This window comes from Oncorhynchus masou, chromosome 18, assembly GCF_036934945.1.
Source record: "Oncorhynchus masou masou isolate Uvic2021 chromosome 18, UVic_Omas_1.1, whole genome shotgun sequence".
In the NCBI taxonomy this organism is placed as follows: Eukaryota; Metazoa; Chordata; class Actinopteri; order Salmoniformes; family Salmonidae; genus Oncorhynchus; species Oncorhynchus masou.
The window spans coordinates 52,049,953-52,066,393 of NC_088229.1; the positions used below are offsets into that span (position 1 = coordinate 52,049,953).

Genomic DNA, 16,441 nt, shown 5'->3' on the forward strand with positions numbered 1-16,441 from the left:
AGCTGGGCACGCCCGTCATTTCAAAGTGGACATTTGGGTAATATTTGGTTGAGATGTTGATCACTGAGATTTCAACCATTATTCAACCGACTCAAAAAGACAGCCAGAAGTTTTGTAAATTCCCAATATGTTATCAATATGCTTTCAAACATCTACCAGCACAACTAAATTCCAATGGAAAAACAATATCTGCTTTTTAGTTTAGGTGTCATCTAAAGGTCTTATCTGCGCTTTCAACCATTTAAAAGCACAACAAAGTTCAAATGGCAATACAATGTCAGATATGTTATATTTATACAACAACTTAATGCGTTATCACTGTGTTTCATCAAATAGCACAGCCAAATAACCTGGATTGCAGTTGAGATTACATTAAAAGTACATATTACAGCGCCTCCCGAGTGGCGCAGCAGTCTAAGGCACTGCATCACTACAGACCTGGGTTTGATCCCAGGCTGTGTCGCAGCCGGTCGCGACCGGGTGACCCATGAGGCGGCATCGTCTGGGTTAGGAATGCATTTGGCTGGCCGTGATGTCCTTGTCCCATTGCACTCTAGTGACTCCTTGCGGCGGGCTAGGTGCATACACGCTGACTTTGGTCGCCAGCCGGTACGGTGTTTGCTTCGACACATTGGTGAAGCTGGGTTCCGGGTTAAGCGAGCAGTGTGTCAAGAAGCAGTGCAACTTGGCGGGGTCGTGTTTCGGAAAATGCATGGCTCTCGACCTTCGCCTCTCCCAAGTCCGTACGTGAGTTGCAGCAATGGGACAAAACTGTAACTACCAAATGGGGTGAAAGAAAAGTACATAGTGCAAGTGATCAACCAGATTCTGCACAGATTATTACAGCAAGTGTGAAGATCTCCACAACCTGCGAACTTTGCATGCTATCTTGAACATTAATGCTTTCTATGATTAAGTAGGAAGAGATTTATACTAGTTACAGTAAACTAAACTCAAAATGTAGCCATGAGTGTGTTGTACATTTTTTGTAAGATAGCCTTAACTTTAAGCTGTTTACTGTAGTACAAAAATACAGTGTCAAGAAAAAGTATGTGAACCCTCTGGAATTACCTGGATTTCTGGGTCATAAAATTTGATCTGATCTTCATCTAAGTCACAACAATAGACAAACAGTGTGCTTAAACTAATAACACACAAATTATTGTATTTTTCTTGTCTATATTGAATACATCATTTAAAAATTCACAGTGTAGGTTGGAAAAAGTATGTGAACCCCTAGGCTAATGACTTCTCCAAAAGCTAATTGGAGTCAGGAGTCAGCTAACCTGGAGTCCAATCAATGAGACGAGATTGGAGATGTTGGTTAGAGTTGCCCTGCCCCATAAAAAACACTCACAAAATTTGAGTTTGCTATTCACGAGAAGCATTGCCTGACGTGAACCATGCCTCAAACAAAAGACATCTCAGAATACCTACGATTAAGAATTGTTGACTTGCATAAAGCTGGAAAGGGTTACAAAAGTATCTCTAAAAGCCTTGATGTTCATCAGTCCACTGTAAGACAAAATATCTGTAAATGGAGAAAGTTCAGCAGTTACTACTCTCCCTAGGAGTGGCCGTCCTGCAAAGATGACTGCAAGAGCACCGCACTGAATGCTCAGTGAGGTTAAGAAGAATCCTAGAGTGTCAGCTAAAGACTTACAGAAATCTCTGGAACATGCTAACTTCTCTGTTGACGAGTCTACGATACGTAAAACACTAAACAAGATTGGTGTTCATGGGAGGACCCCACGGAAAAAGCCACTGCTGTCCAAAAAAACCCATTGCTGCACGTTTGAAGTTCACAAAAGAGCACCTGGATGTTCCACAACGCTACTGGCAAAATATTCTGTGACAGATTAAACTAAAGTTGAGTTGTTTGGAAGGAACACACAACACTAGGTGTGGAGAAAAAAAGGGACAGCACACCAACATCAAAACCTCATCCCAACTGTAAAGTATGGTGGAGGGAGCATCATGGTTTGGGGCTGCTTTGCTGCCTCAGGGCCTGGACATCTTGCAATCATCGACGGAAAAATGATTTCCCAATTTTATCAAGACATTTTGCTGTAGTATGTAAGGCTATCTGTCCGCGAATTGAAGCTCAACAGAAGTTGGGTGATGCAACACGACAACAACCCAAAACATAGAAGTAAATCAACAACAAAATGGCTTCAACACAAGAAAATACGCCTTCTGGAGTGGCCCAGTTAGAGTCCTGACCTCAACCCGATTTGAGATGCTGTGGCATGACCTCAAGAGAGAAGTTCACACCAGACATCCCAAGAATATTGCTGAACTGAAACAGTTATGTAAAGAGGAATGGTCCAAAATTCCTCCTGACAGTTGTGCAGATCTGATCCGCAACTGCAGAAAACGTTTGGTTGAGGTTGTTGCTGACAAAGGATGGTCAACCAGTTATTAAATTTGGTTCACATACTTTTTGCAATGTGAATGTTTACACGGTGTGTTCAATAAAGACATGAAAACGTGTAATTGTTTGTGTGTTAGTTTAATCGGTGTGTTTGCCTACTGTTGTGACCTAGATGAAGATAAGTGCACATTTGATGACCAATTTATGCTGAAATTGAGGTAATCCCAAAGGGTTCCCATACTTTTTCTTGCCACTGCATTGTTGAATTGTGTTTGGTTGACAACGCAGGAGAGTTTCATCTGAGCCACTGGCTTTATCCTATTCTTTAACTTTAATTTTTTGTTGAGATGAACATGTGAATCCAACATAATAATTATTCATTTGTAGACAAACTACAGATGGATCTATGCAAACAGAAGATACATCTCCTTCAAATCTTGATATTTGGTTTCGTTGACAACCAAGCACAATTCAATATCCAGTTAGTCTCAAAATGAATAATTTGATACTGTATGTTCGATTCATATCTCCATCTCAACCAAAAATCTAAATCAAAGAATAGGACAAAATCTTATCAATCTTGTAATGCACTTTAAATCAAGTTTGATTTCATTTAGCCCTATTCTTTAACTTGTTGTTTGGTTGAGATGGTGACATCCAACATATTAATGATTACATTGAAGCAATGTTGATTCCATTAGTTTGTGCCCAGTGGGTAGTTCCTTCTTCTTTTAGTAAGGTAATCAGTGATCTGGCATGACTGGATTGGCAAAAGCTATGTTGTAACTATGTCTTTGTTGCAGTAGCTACCTTGTAAAGGGAAAGGAAGCATTTATTGAAAAGTGGTTTGAAGATGAGGGAATATCATCAAGATAAGATCTTGAGAGAAATTATCAAGCTCGAGTGAGCTCCGTCAACTGCCCTCTAACTATAGAACCCGTCCGAACCTGTATTTCTAGGTTGTGTTGCAATATAAGAGGAAATTACCTATAGGGGTACTGCACCTGCATATTCCTTCCCATACAACCAGTCTACATCGATGTCCTGATTCAGAGGGTTTGGGTTAAATGCGGAAGACACATTTCAGTTTAATGCATTCAGTTGTGCAACTGACTCGGTATCCCCTTTCCGTTTCCCTTCCTTCGCAGTTACTCTCTCTCTTTCACCCCTCTTACATCCTTCATTCTTATTTTAACCCTGGCCCTGTTCAACTTCTCACCCTGTGATGTTTCCTGTGGATTGTTCAGGTGTGGTGATGCTAGACCGGGTGGAGCGCAGTCTCTCCGACATCGCTGAGAAGATCGTGGACGAGTTGATCAGCAAGAAAGAGATCAGGCCCAGCGATCGGGATGGAGTGCTCCATTCCCTGCTCCAAAACCGCAGGTAAAGTTCACTAAGTGTTCACTAAGCTACGCTTGTATGATTAGTCAGCTTGCCTAAGGCCTGAAGACTTGTGTTTGCTGTCTATGTAAAAGTCTAGCCTTTATATTATTGCTTGCACAGTGCTCCTTGGGATGTTTAAAGCTTGGGAAATCTTTTTGTATCCAAATCCGGCTTTAAACTTCTTCACAACAGTATCTCGGACCTGCCTGGTGTGTTCCTTGTTCTTCATGATGATCTCTGCGCTTTTAACGGACCTCTGAGACTATCACAGTGCAGGTGCATTTATACGGAGACTTGATTACACACAGGTGGATTGTATTTATCATCATTAGTCATTTAGGTCAACATTGGATCATTCAGAGATCCTCACTGAACTTCTGGAGAGAGTTTGCTGCACTGAAAGTAAAGGGGCTGAATAATTTTGCACGCCCAATTTTTCAGTTTTTGATTTGTTAAAACAGTTTGAAATATCCAATAAATGTCGTTCCACTTCATGATTGTGTCCCACTTGTTGTTGATTCTTCACAAAAAAATACAGTTTTATATCTTTATGTTTGAAGCCTGAAATGTGGCAAAAGGTCGCAAAGTTCAAGGGGGCCGAATACTTTCGCAAGGCACTGTATGTTAGCTAGCAGACTAAGGCTTTCCAACACTGCAACTCTTCCAAGTTAAGGTAAACTTGAGGTTTTATTCATTTATTTCCACCGGGGCCCGCCAATTCTGTTGCAAAACATTCCTTAAACGGAAGCAAATGGAACGAAATGGGGAGGAACATACATGAATTTGTTCAATAGAAACTCATTTTAGTTTTTTGCAACAGTTTGGACTAATGATTTACACCCCAGATCAGCTAGATGCAGGCAAGAATGTGCAAGGTGGTATTGAATGTGTCACTGTCTGTCACCTTGATTACTCCAATTTGTCTCTCGACCTATGTACCCACATTATAAACTTTCATTTGAAGGCTAGGTTGTAGCAACCTCGCGATGGTTATAGGGCAAATTTGAGTATCATGTAGTAGCCTAAACCTATTGATGATACATTTAGTTAAGTGCACAGGATATGAATGACAGTCATCCAATATGAAGGAGAAGAAATAAGGCCATACTGTAAGGATCGGCGCTGGAGACGAGAAGCAGGTACAGGGAGTGAACCATGGACAGGAACAGAATACAGACAGCGTCGACAGGGGAAACAGAAATGACAATAATGCTGACATGAGGATGAAACAGACAGATATAGAGAAGGCAATCAAAACGTGAAGGAGTCCATGTGAGTCCAATGAGTGCTGATGCGCATAATGATGGTGACAGGTGTGCGTAATGAAAGGCTGCCTGGCACCCTCGAGTGCCAGAGAGGGAGAGTGGGAGCAGGCATGACAGCACCCCATCATCTAGGGACGCCACCCGGCGTCCCACCTGTGTGAGCCTGATGGGCCGGCCGAGGCATGGGCGCTGGACAAGCTGGCTGGGGGCGTAGACGCCCGACGAGCCAGCAGAGGCATGGGAGCCTTGTGACCCGGCTGAGGCGTGAAAGCCTGACAATCCTGCTGAGGCATGGGGGCCCAACGAGATGGCTGAGGCTCTGGGAGCCTGACAATCCGGCTGAAGAGTGGAAGCCTGACGATCCCGCTGAGGTGTGAAAGCCTGACAATCCCGCTGAGGCAGGGGAGCCCGACGATCCGACTGAGGCGTGGGAGCCTGATGAGCCGGCTGAGGCATGATGTGGGGTGGGAGCCTGCCGACCCAGCCGGGGCAAGGAAACCTCTCAAGCTAGCTACGGCGTGGAAGCCCGAAAAGCCAGCTGAGTCACCCCTGGTTCCATTGGCGGCGGCACCCAGACCCGATGTCACCAGCAAAACAAAAAACAAAAACCTCCCTGAGGCTTCATATAGGGGTGTCAGCATTCTGTAAGGATCAACGTTGGAGACGAGAAGCAGGTACAGGGAGTGAACATTTAAGAACCACGGACAGGAACAGAAAATGGACAGCATCTGGACAGGGGAAACGGAAACGACAATAATGCTGACACTGGGATGAAACAAACAGATATAGGGAAGGCAATCAAAATGTGAAGGAGTCCATGTGGGTCCAATGAGCGCTGATGTGCGTAATGATGGTGACAGGTGCCTGGCGCCCTTGAGCGCCAGAGAGGGATAGCGGGAGAAGGCGTGACACGTACTCATAAAGAAAATGCCACCGACCACCACTGTTAGGGGCAGACCAGGGGCCAGTTAAACCAGTTGAGTGTATGTCTGGTCGTAACTCTACAACTTACATAGAATGGGGACCTGTTAAATTACCTAGGCATAAGCCTTTCTATGAGCTATACATACAGTACATGAATATAAGGTGTGATTCTCTCCCCAGCCAAACTGCAGTAGAGGGCCAACCCTTGGTCAGGGGGGCGGAGATGCAGACCTTTTCTGTCAAAGAGAGGGTACGTGTAATGTGTCATTCAGTCAGCAGTCACCCTAAACAGTAATAGATCAACATTACCAACATTTAAAAACACAGAAATTCAATGTCAATGTCAACAACCATTTTAGATAATTGATTTGACTAAATACTACACACATTACTTTTCTTTCCTCAGAGAGATGCAACTGACACTGTAGAGGCCTCTATGGTGCTTGTTGGTAAGTGTAAATCTGAATTTGAATCAGTACACTGTGTGTGTGTGTGTGTGTGTGTGTGTCTGTGTGTGTGCACACATCTTCATGCCTGTCTATGTGTATGTATTCTCATACCTCACAGGAGGTTGGTGGCACCTTAATTGGGGAGGATGGCTCATAATAATGGCTGGAATGGAATGGTATAAAACACATGGAAACCATACTGTATGTTTGATGAGTTCGATACCATTCCATTGATTCTGTTCCAGCCATTACTATGAGCCAGTCCTCCACAATTATGGCACCTTATGTATGTTTGTTTGTATGTGTATGTGTACCAGGAGCTCTGGACTTCCTGGAGAGGCCCACGGTGGCATTTGTGCGTCTGAAGGAGGCTCTGGTTCTGGATTCGGCCCTGGAGGCCCCAGTGCCAGTCCGCTTCGTCTTTATCCTGGTGGGCCCCACCAAGAGTGACATGGACTACCACGAAATCGGCCGCGCAATGGCAGCACTCATGGCCGACAAAGTGAGTTAGCAAATTAAAAGGTCCAATGAAAGAGCAGGAAGTGGAGATGAGCGAAACTGTACAGGCAATGAGAGCAGGTTAACAGGAAATGGTAATCATCAAAAACGGGATTCATGACACATTGTTAAACCAGCATCAGTACATGCATGTAAAAGATGGTTGTTTCTAGGACTACAACCATGATACACTCTCCATTTATCAGAAATGCAAAACAATTTCTCCATTGAGCATGTTAATTATTCCAGGACTGGGCTTAATCTGTGTCAGGGAAACCGGCCCAAATATAAAACTTCACAACAATAAAAAAAGACACTAGACATCATCCCCATACTTCCTCACATCCCCATTTCTTTCCCCTCTCTTCTTTTCCCTCTATCCCAGGTGTTTAACCAGGCGGCGTTCCAAGCGCAGGGCGAAAGGGAGCTGATGGACGCCGTGGCTGACTTCATGGACTGCAGCATCGTGATCCCTCCCACGGAGATCCAGGACGGGGCGATGCTCCAGTCCATCATCGGCTTCCAGAAGAAACTGTTGCAGGAAAGGCTCCGTCCCTCCGACCCCGTGTTGCGTCTGGACTTGAAGCCCCGCAAATGTGGGTGGAGTCTCATTAACATATTCTACAATAACACAATAGATTAGAATAAATTAAAGTAGCATCAATACATGAGCATGCACATACATAAGTGTTGCAAAAACCCACTTGCATCCATAGCACCTGTTTTGTAGTTGGTTAATGGAGGTCTCCCTCTGTTAAAAAAACATACAATTGAAGTCGGAAGTTTACATACACTTAGGTTGGAGTCATTAAAACTAGTTTTTCAACCACTCCACAAATTTCTTGTTAACAAACTATAGTTTTAGCAAGTCGGTTAGGAAATCTACTTTGTGCATGACACAAGTCATTTTTACAACAATTGTTTACAGACAGATTATTTCACTTATAATTCACTGTATCACAATTCCAGTGGGTCAGACGTTTACATACACTAAGTTGACTGTGCCTTTAAACAGCTTGGAAAATTCCAGAAAATTATGTCATGGCTTTAGAAGCTTCTAATTAGCTAATTGACATCATTTGAGTCAATTGGAGGTGTTCCTGTGGATGTATTACAAGGCCGACCTTCAAACTCAGTGCCTCTTTGCTTGACATCATGGGAAAATCAAAAGAATGAGACCATGAAACCATGCAGCCATCATACCGCTCAGGAAGGAGACATGTTCTGTCTCCTAGAGATGAACATACTTTGTTGCGAAAAGTGCAAATCAATCCCAGAACAACAGCAAAGGACCTTGTGAAGATGCTGGTGGAAACAGGTACAAATGTATCTATATCCACAGTAAAACAAGTCCTATATCAACATAACCCTAAAGGCCGCTCAGCAAGGAAGAAGCCACTGCTCCAAAACCGCCATAAAAAACACAGACTACGGTTTGCGACTGCACATGGGGGACAAAGATCGTACTTTTTGGAGAAATGTCTTCTGGTCTGATGAAACAAAAATAGAACTGTTTGGACATAATGACCATCATTATGTTTGGAGGAAAAAGGGGGAGGCTTGCAAGCCGAAGAACACCATCCCAACTGTGAAGCACGGGGGTGGCAGCATCATGCAGCAAAGCACGGGGGTGCTTTGCTGCAGGAGGGATTGGTGCACTTCACAAAATAAATGGCAACATGAGTGTCACTCCCTGACCATAGAGAGCCTTTTATTCTCTTTTGGTTAGGTCGCGGTGTGACTAGGGTGGGTGATCTAGTGTGTATATATCTATGTTGGCCTGGTATGGTTCCCAATCAGAGGCAGCTGTTTATCGTTGTCTCTGATTGGGGATAATATTTAGGCAGCCATTTCCCCACTGTGTTTTGTGGGATCTTATTTTGAGTTAGTGCATGTTGCACCTCTTATGTTACGGTTCGTTGTTTGTTTCCTTTTTGTTTTGTAAGTTCACAAAAAAAAAGATGTGGAACTCAGTGCACGCTGCGCCTTGGTCCGTCTCTCCACACAGCCGTGACAATGAGGGAGGACAATTCTGTGGATATATTGAAGCAACGTCTCAAGACATCAGTCAGGAAGTTAAAGCTTGGTCGCAAATGGGTCTTCCAAATGTACAATGACCCCAAGCATACTTCCAAAGTTGTGGCAAAATGGATTAAGGAAAACAAAGTCAAGGTATTGGAGTGGCCATCACAACACCCTGACCACAATCCTATAGAAAATGTGTGGGCAGAACTGAAAAAACGTGTGCGAGCAAGGAGGCCTACGAACCTGACTCAGTTACACCAGCTCGGTCAGGAGGAATGGGCCAAAATTCACCCAACTTATTGTGGGAAGCTTGTGGAAGGCTCCCAGAAACGTTTGACCCAAGTTAAACAATTCAAAGGCAATGCTACCAATACTAATTGAGTGTATGTAAACTTCTGACCCACTGCGAATGTGATAAATAAAATAAATAAAAGCGGAAAAAAATCATTCTCTTAACTATTGTTCTGACATTTCACATTCTTAAAATAAAGTGGTGATCCTAACTGACCTAAGACAGGGAAAGGATTAAATGTCAGGAATTGTGAAAAACTGAGTTTAAATGTATTTGGCTAAGGTGTATGTAAACTTCCAACTTCAACTGTAACCTTTTACATAATTTTTTTCATATCAGTGTTCCTCCCTAATTTAAATATTTTTTATTACAAGTACAGTACCAGTCAAAAGTTTGGACACACCAACTCATTCAAGGCTTTTTCTTTATTTTTAACTATTTTCTATATTGTAGAATAATAGTGAAGACATCAAAACTATGAAATAACACATATATGGAATCATGTGGTAACCAAAAATGTGCTGAACAAATCAAAATATATTTTAGATTTCAAAGTAGCCACCCTTTGCCTTGATGACAGCATTCCACACTCTTGGCATTCTCTCAACCAGCTTCATGAGGTAGTCACCTGGAATGCATTTCAATTAATAGGTGTGCCTTGTTAATTTGTGGAAATTCTTTCCTTCTTAATGCGTTTGAGCCAATCAGTTGTGTTGTGACAAGGTAGGGGTGGTATACAGAAGATTGCCCTATTTGGTAAAAGACCAAGTTCATATTATGGCAAGAACAGCTCAAATAAGTAAAGAGAAATGACAGTCCATCATTTCTTTAAGACACAAAGGTCAGTCAATACGGAAAATTTCAAGAACTTTGAAAGTTTCCTTAAGTGCAGTCGAAAAAACCATCAAGCGCTATGATGAAACTGGCTCTCACGACCACCACAGGAAAGGAACACCCAGAGTTACCTCTGCTGCAGAGTACAAGTTCATTAGAGTTCAAGTAACAGAAACAACTCATCATCAACTTTTCATGAGAGACTGCATAAATCAGGCCTTCATGGTCAAATTGCTGAAAAGAAATCACTACTAAAGGACACCAATAAGGTGAATAGACTTGCTTGGTTCAAGAAACACGAGCAATGGACATTAGAGTGGTGGAAATGTGTCCTTTGGTCTGATGAGTCCAAATTTGAGATTTTTGGTTCCAACTGCCATGTCTTTGTGAGACCGCATGTGTGGTTCCCACTGTGAAGCATGAAAGAGCAGGTGTGGGGGTGCTTTGCGGGTGTCACTGTCTGTGATTTTATGTAGTATTCAAGGCACACTTAACCAGCATGGTTACCATAGCATTCTGCAAATATACGCAATCCCATCTGGTTTGCGCTTAGTGGGACTATCATTTGTTTTTCAACAGGACAATGTCCCAAAGCACACATCCAGAATGTGTCAGGGCTAATTGACCAAGGAGAGTGATGGAGTGCTGCATCAGATGACCTGGCCTTCACAATCACCCGACCTAAAGCCAATTGAGGGGTTTGGGATGAGTTGGACCGCAAAGTGAAGGAAAAGCAGCCAACAAGTGCTCAGCATATGTGGGAACTCCTTCAAGACTGTTGGAAAAGCATTCCTCATGAAGCTGGTTGAGAGAATGCCAAGAGTGTGCAATGCTGTTATCAAGGAAAAGGGTGGCTACTTTGAAGAATCTAAAATCTAAAATATATTTGATTCCATATTTGTTATTTCATAGTTTTGATGTCTCACTATTATTCTACAGTGTAGAAAATAGTACAAATGTAGAGAAACCCTTGAATGAGTAGGTGTGTCCAGACTTTTGACTGGTACTGTATATTCCAAACCTTCCCAGCTTAGCTATACTTAATATTTTCCTAGCTTCCAAACCATCTGGGCCTGCTCCTGAGGATCCTCTGGTTCGTACTGGTCGGCCGTTCGGCGGGATGATACGAGATGCGAAGAGACGCTACCAGCACTATGTGAGTGACTTCACTGATGCCCTCAACGCTCAAGTTCTCGCCGCTATCATCTTCATCTACTTCGCTGCCCTGTCCCCTGCCGTCACCTTCGGAGGATTGCTAGGTAAATACTGTCTGTGTGTGTTTGTGTCGTGAGTGCTTGATTACGTGTTCGAATGTTTGTGTGTGTGTGTGTGTGTGTGTGTCTGTATATACATGTGTGTTCGTGTTGTCTATGTGTCAGAGTGAGCCTGTCAGGTTTGCCAGATGGGTGTGATTTGTACTTTGGGGACTATTCCATTGGTCTAGGCAAGCTCAATCAAATGCAACTAAAATATTTGAAAGAAAACAAATACTTTTCAAACCCATGTCTGTAACGCCATAACCTCTCCTTTCCCACTTCCCTACTTCAGCTGATAAGGTGGACAACATGATGGGTGTGTCTGAGCTCCTGATCTCCACCTGTGTCCAGGGAGTCATTTTCTGCTGCATCGCAGCCCAGCCCGTCCTGGTCATCGGCTTCTCAGGCCCACTTCTGGTGTTTGAGGAGGCCTTCTTTGCCGTGAGTGACTCTTCTTTTAACGCAACACCTGCAAAATGACTAAAGAGCTATGGCTCTCTATATCTGATCGACATAAAACTGATATTCCATTGTGCATGCAACGATGCATCTTATTCAAGTGTTTTTGTTCGTGTGTTTTTTTTCTTTCTGTTATGTTTGTGGTGTCATATCTGTTTCATCATATTTAATTAAATGTATGATGAATAGTAAATGGTCATATGAGAATGATAAAGATGTGTATACGGCATATCCTATTAGTCCAGGCAATATGTGCCAAATTTTAGGTGATATATTCACTTTTTAATAAAAGTATGATACTTGGTACACTTGTACAGTTTGGGGCCCTGATTATTTTCAAATATGGAGCCAGGGCCTCCTGGGTGGCGCAGTGGTCTAGGGCACTGCATCGCAGTGCTAGCTGTGCCACCAGAGACTCTGAGTTCGCGCCCAGGCTCTGTCACAGCCGGCCACGACTGGGAGGTCCGTGGGGCGACGCACAATTGGCCTAGCGTCATCCAGGTTAGAGAGGGTTTGGCCGGTAGGGATATCCTTGTCTCATCGCACACCAGCGACTCCTGTGGCGGGCCGGGCACAGTGCACGCTAACCAGGTCACCAGGATGTGCGCTGTGTTAACTTGGTTGGGGTGTGTTTCGGAGGACGCATGGCTTTCGACCTTCATCTCTCCTGAGCCCGTATGGGAGTTGTAGTGATGAGACAAGATAGTAACTACTAACAATTGGATACAACGAAGTTGGGGAGAATTCAAAAAATAAAAAATAAATATGGAGCCAGGTGGTTGTGGTGGAATAGCAAAATGGCCACCTGGAGTGATTTTTGAAGTTGTGCATGGCATCATTGTAAACATATGAGTAGACATAGAACATTTTATGTTATTATGTTTGGTTTTGGAGATATGAGGTAAAATACGTTATTTGGTTATGTAGGAATGGAAAATGGCCACCACAGCCGTCATGAGTTGTTTTTGCAATGGATCCATATCAAAATGTTCAGGGCTCCAAACTGTACAAGTGTACCAAGTTTCATGTTTTTATGAAAAATTTCACATCATTTTCACATATCGCTTTGTCTACAGTATATGTAGAATACCACTAAATATCACTGACAACTGGCAATAACCTGGAGTTTTTCCATTCCATTCAGTTCTGTAAGTCTCAGGACATTGAGTACATTGTGGGGCGTGTGTGGGTGGGCGTGTGGCTGGTGGTCATCGTGGTGCTCATCGTGGCGTTCGAGGGCAGTTTCTTGGTCCGCTTCATCTCCCGCTTCACCCAGGAGATCTTCTCCATCCTTATCTCCCTCATCTTCATCTACGAGACCTTCGCCAAGCTGGGCAGGGTATACATCACCATTCCACCTCTATCCATCCTGTTACATGACACTACTCAACTGTCATTAATGTTACATTAAGTCAGTCTACTGTCATTATTTGTCCATTACATTTCTCCACTGTCATTACTGTTACATTACGTTAATCCCCTGTCATTACATTACATTTCTCTACTATCAACACTGTTACATTACATTATTACACTGTCATTACTGTTACATTATGTTAATCCACTGTCATTGCATTACATTTCTCCACTGTCAATACTGTTACATTACATTATTACAGTCATTACTGTTACATTACTCCACTGTCTCCAATCCTCTTGCTCTCTCTTAACTTTGTTTCAATGTCCATTGCTGGTACCTGACTCAAAGGACCAGAGAAATAAATCATTGTTTTTGCTAAAAATCAGTAATGGAAATACAGCTTTTTCAAAAAGCACAGTCAACGTTCATCCAATCGCTGTCTGTAGATTTTCAAGGCCCACCCATTGATCCTGAACTACGACCACCTCAACAACACGGTGGAGGACCCATGGCACCCAGTGGTGATCCACAACCACCTGTATGACAACAGCACGGGAAACACCACCACCACAGTCAACATCCTGGACCGGGCCTACCCCAACACGGCCCTGCTCTCCATGTGCCTCATGTTTGGATGCTTCTTCATCGCCTTCTTCCTGCGCCAGTTCAAGAACGGGACCTTCCTACCTGGAAAGGTAATGATATTAATTAATACATTTTTATTTGACAATTTAATTTACATTTAAAGTGGCCTCAGCTATGTGAATACAACAATGCACACATTGAGGATAATGTCAACAGACTCATTTCAATTGTAGCATGATTTCCTTTCAACAGGACTTCTATCTTTAGTTTTAACAACTTTTTTACATACCCCCCCCCTCCCGGATTGGGGATCAATAAAGTTCAACTCAATTAAATTATTGAAGTGCTATAAGCACTTTAAATTATAAGACAGGGGACTCTGCACTAGTCTTGGAACCAGTCAGATACACTTGTCAAGCTTTGTTGTTATGTGTTTGTCTGCCTTTCAGATCCGACGCTTGATTGGGGACTTTGGGGTGCCCATTGCTATTTTCTTAATGTGTGTTGTGGACATCAACATAGAGGATGCGTACACCCAGGTTAGTCCTTGCTAGCCTGGTCTCAGATATGTTTGTGCTCTTTCCAACTCCATTGCTCTGTCATTGTCGGACCAAACATGTTGGTATGGTGGCACAAACAGACTGGCACTCAGGCTAAGTCCTTATTTCTATGACTGCAGGTTTTCTGGAAATTGTCAACATACACAAAATTATAAACCATTTTTTTATAAAGCATTTTCAACCCTACTTTCAACTAAAGTATAAATTCACTTTGTGATAGAATAAACTTGTAGAGTGAGTTGAGCATAATAAGCGTAACTTACCTGATGTAGGAATAGAACAAATGAATGAAAAGTTGGCCACCCTAACTGGTGTCTTTCCCTGGTTAGAAACTGGTCGTACCCAAGGGTCTGACGGTGTCAAACCCTGCTGCCAGAGGTTGGCTCATCAACCCGTTTGGCGAACACAAGGCTTTCCCCGTGTGGGTCATGTTCGCTTGCTGTGTGCCCGCTTGTCTCGCCTTCATCCTCATCTTCCTAGAGTCCCAGATCACCACGTGAGTGACAGCTGTCAATCAGTAATCAGGCGATTTACAACGTTTACCGTTTAAAATCAGGCTTTTTCACTTGTAAATCAGGACATTTACAAGTAAAATTGTGTGATTGTGAAATAAGTCATTGGATAGAAATTTCAGTTAAAAAAGTAACTGAGATATGGAATAATAATTTCTTGTGGAAAACATACTCAGAGAGTAATATGCTTGTATCTCCACCTTGCCCTCAGAAAGGCTACTGTAGGTTGTAGGGGCTAGGTTTTTTTTCTGGACAGGGTTACATTATGATGGCCCTGTCCAAAACCCCTATTCCCATCTCCTACACATTTGTTTCTAAGGGTTGTTTCTAGACAAGGCCATAGATACACAACCTTACCCTTAACCTTTACCCCCATAACCTAACCTTTATTTTCTTCCTTGTCAGTCTGATTGTAAGTAAGCCGGAGAGGAAGATGGTCAAGGGATCCGGCTTCCATCTGGACCTTCTCATCCTGGTGGGCATGGGTGGGTTTGGTGCCATTTTTGGCGTACCATGGCTGAGTGCCACTACCGTGCGTTCGGTTACCCACGCCAACGCCCTCACCGTCATGAGCAAGGGGCCCAAACCGGAGATCGAGAAGGTTGTGGAGCAGAGGGTCAGTGGGATTCTGGTGGCTCTGCTCGTCGGTGAGTGACCTCACTACTTGATCACAGCGGTGGAAAAAGTACCCAATTGTCATACTTGAGTAAAAGTAAAGATGCTGTACCTTAATAGAAAATGACTCAAGTAAAAGTGTAAGTCACCCAGTAAAATACTACTTGAGTAAAAGTTTAAAAATATATGGTTTTAAATATATTTAAGCATCAAAAGTGAATGTAATTGCAAAAATATACTTTAGTATCGAAAGTAAAAGTATAAATAATTTTAATTCCTTATATTAAGCAAACCAGACGTCACCATTTTATTTTTTTATGGATAGCCGGGGGCACACTCCAACACTCAGACTTCACTTACAAACTAAGCATGTGTGTTTAGTGAGTCCGTCAAATCAGAGGCAGTACAGATGACCAGGGATGTTCTCTTGATAAGAACATGAATTGAACAATTTTCCTGTCCTACTAAGCATCCAAAATGTAACGAGCACTTTTGGGTGTCAGGGAAAATGTATGGAGTAAAAAGTACATTATTTTCTTTAGAAATGTAGTGAAAAAAAGTCAAAGTTGTCAATAATATAAATAGTCAGGTAAAGTACAGAGACTCCTTGTGGTAGTGCTTTAAAGTATTTTGACTTAAGTACTTTATACCACTGCCTGATCGGTCAATTCTTATTCGTACCATATGGGAAAAATATATTTTCAGATACATATGAAATATTTAAAATTGGCCAAATAATTCATTTTTTATTATTTAAAAAAATGTATTAACCTTTTTCTTCCCAATTTCGTGATATCCAATTGCGGTCCAATTACGATCTTGTCTCATCGCTGCAACTCCCTAACGGGCTCGTGAGAGGAGAAGGTCGAGTCATGCGTCCTCCGAAACATGAGCCGCCAAGCTGCGCTTCTTAACACACGCTCGCTTAACATGGAAGCAAGCTGCACAAATTGTGCGCTGCCTTATGGGACTCCCGGTCACGGCCGGTTGTGAGCCTGGGATCAAACCCCAGGCTGTAGTGACGCCGCAACATTGCGATGCAGTGCCTTA

The 16,441-nt window shown here is 42.8% G+C and overlaps 1 protein-coding gene across 1 annotated transcript in view; it reads left to right on the plus strand.

The window, feature by feature from the left end:
• slc4a1b (solute carrier family 4 member 1b (Diego blood group)) overlaps positions 1–16,441 on the plus strand; it is a 40,380-nt gene that overhangs the window by 11,090 nt on the left and 12,849 nt on the right. The window contains exons 4-15 of the mRNA XM_064923642.1: positions 3,622–3,757; positions 6,127–6,196; positions 6,353–6,395; positions 6,713–6,897; positions 7,279–7,489; positions 11,100–11,303; positions 11,593–11,741; positions 12,904–13,098; positions 13,566–13,814; positions 14,154–14,243; positions 14,594–14,760; positions 15,182–15,423. Coding sequence (XP_064779714.1) covers positions 3,622–3,757; positions 6,127–6,196; positions 6,353–6,395; positions 6,713–6,897; positions 7,279–7,489; positions 11,100–11,303; positions 11,593–11,741; positions 12,904–13,098; positions 13,566–13,814; positions 14,154–14,243; positions 14,594–14,760; positions 15,182–15,423 — 1,941 coding nt within the window. The remainder of the gene's footprint in view (positions 1–3,621; positions 3,758–6,126; positions 6,197–6,352; positions 6,396–6,712; positions 6,898–7,278; positions 7,490–11,099; positions 11,304–11,592; positions 11,742–12,903; positions 13,099–13,565; positions 13,815–14,153; positions 14,244–14,593; positions 14,761–15,181; positions 15,424–16,441) is intronic.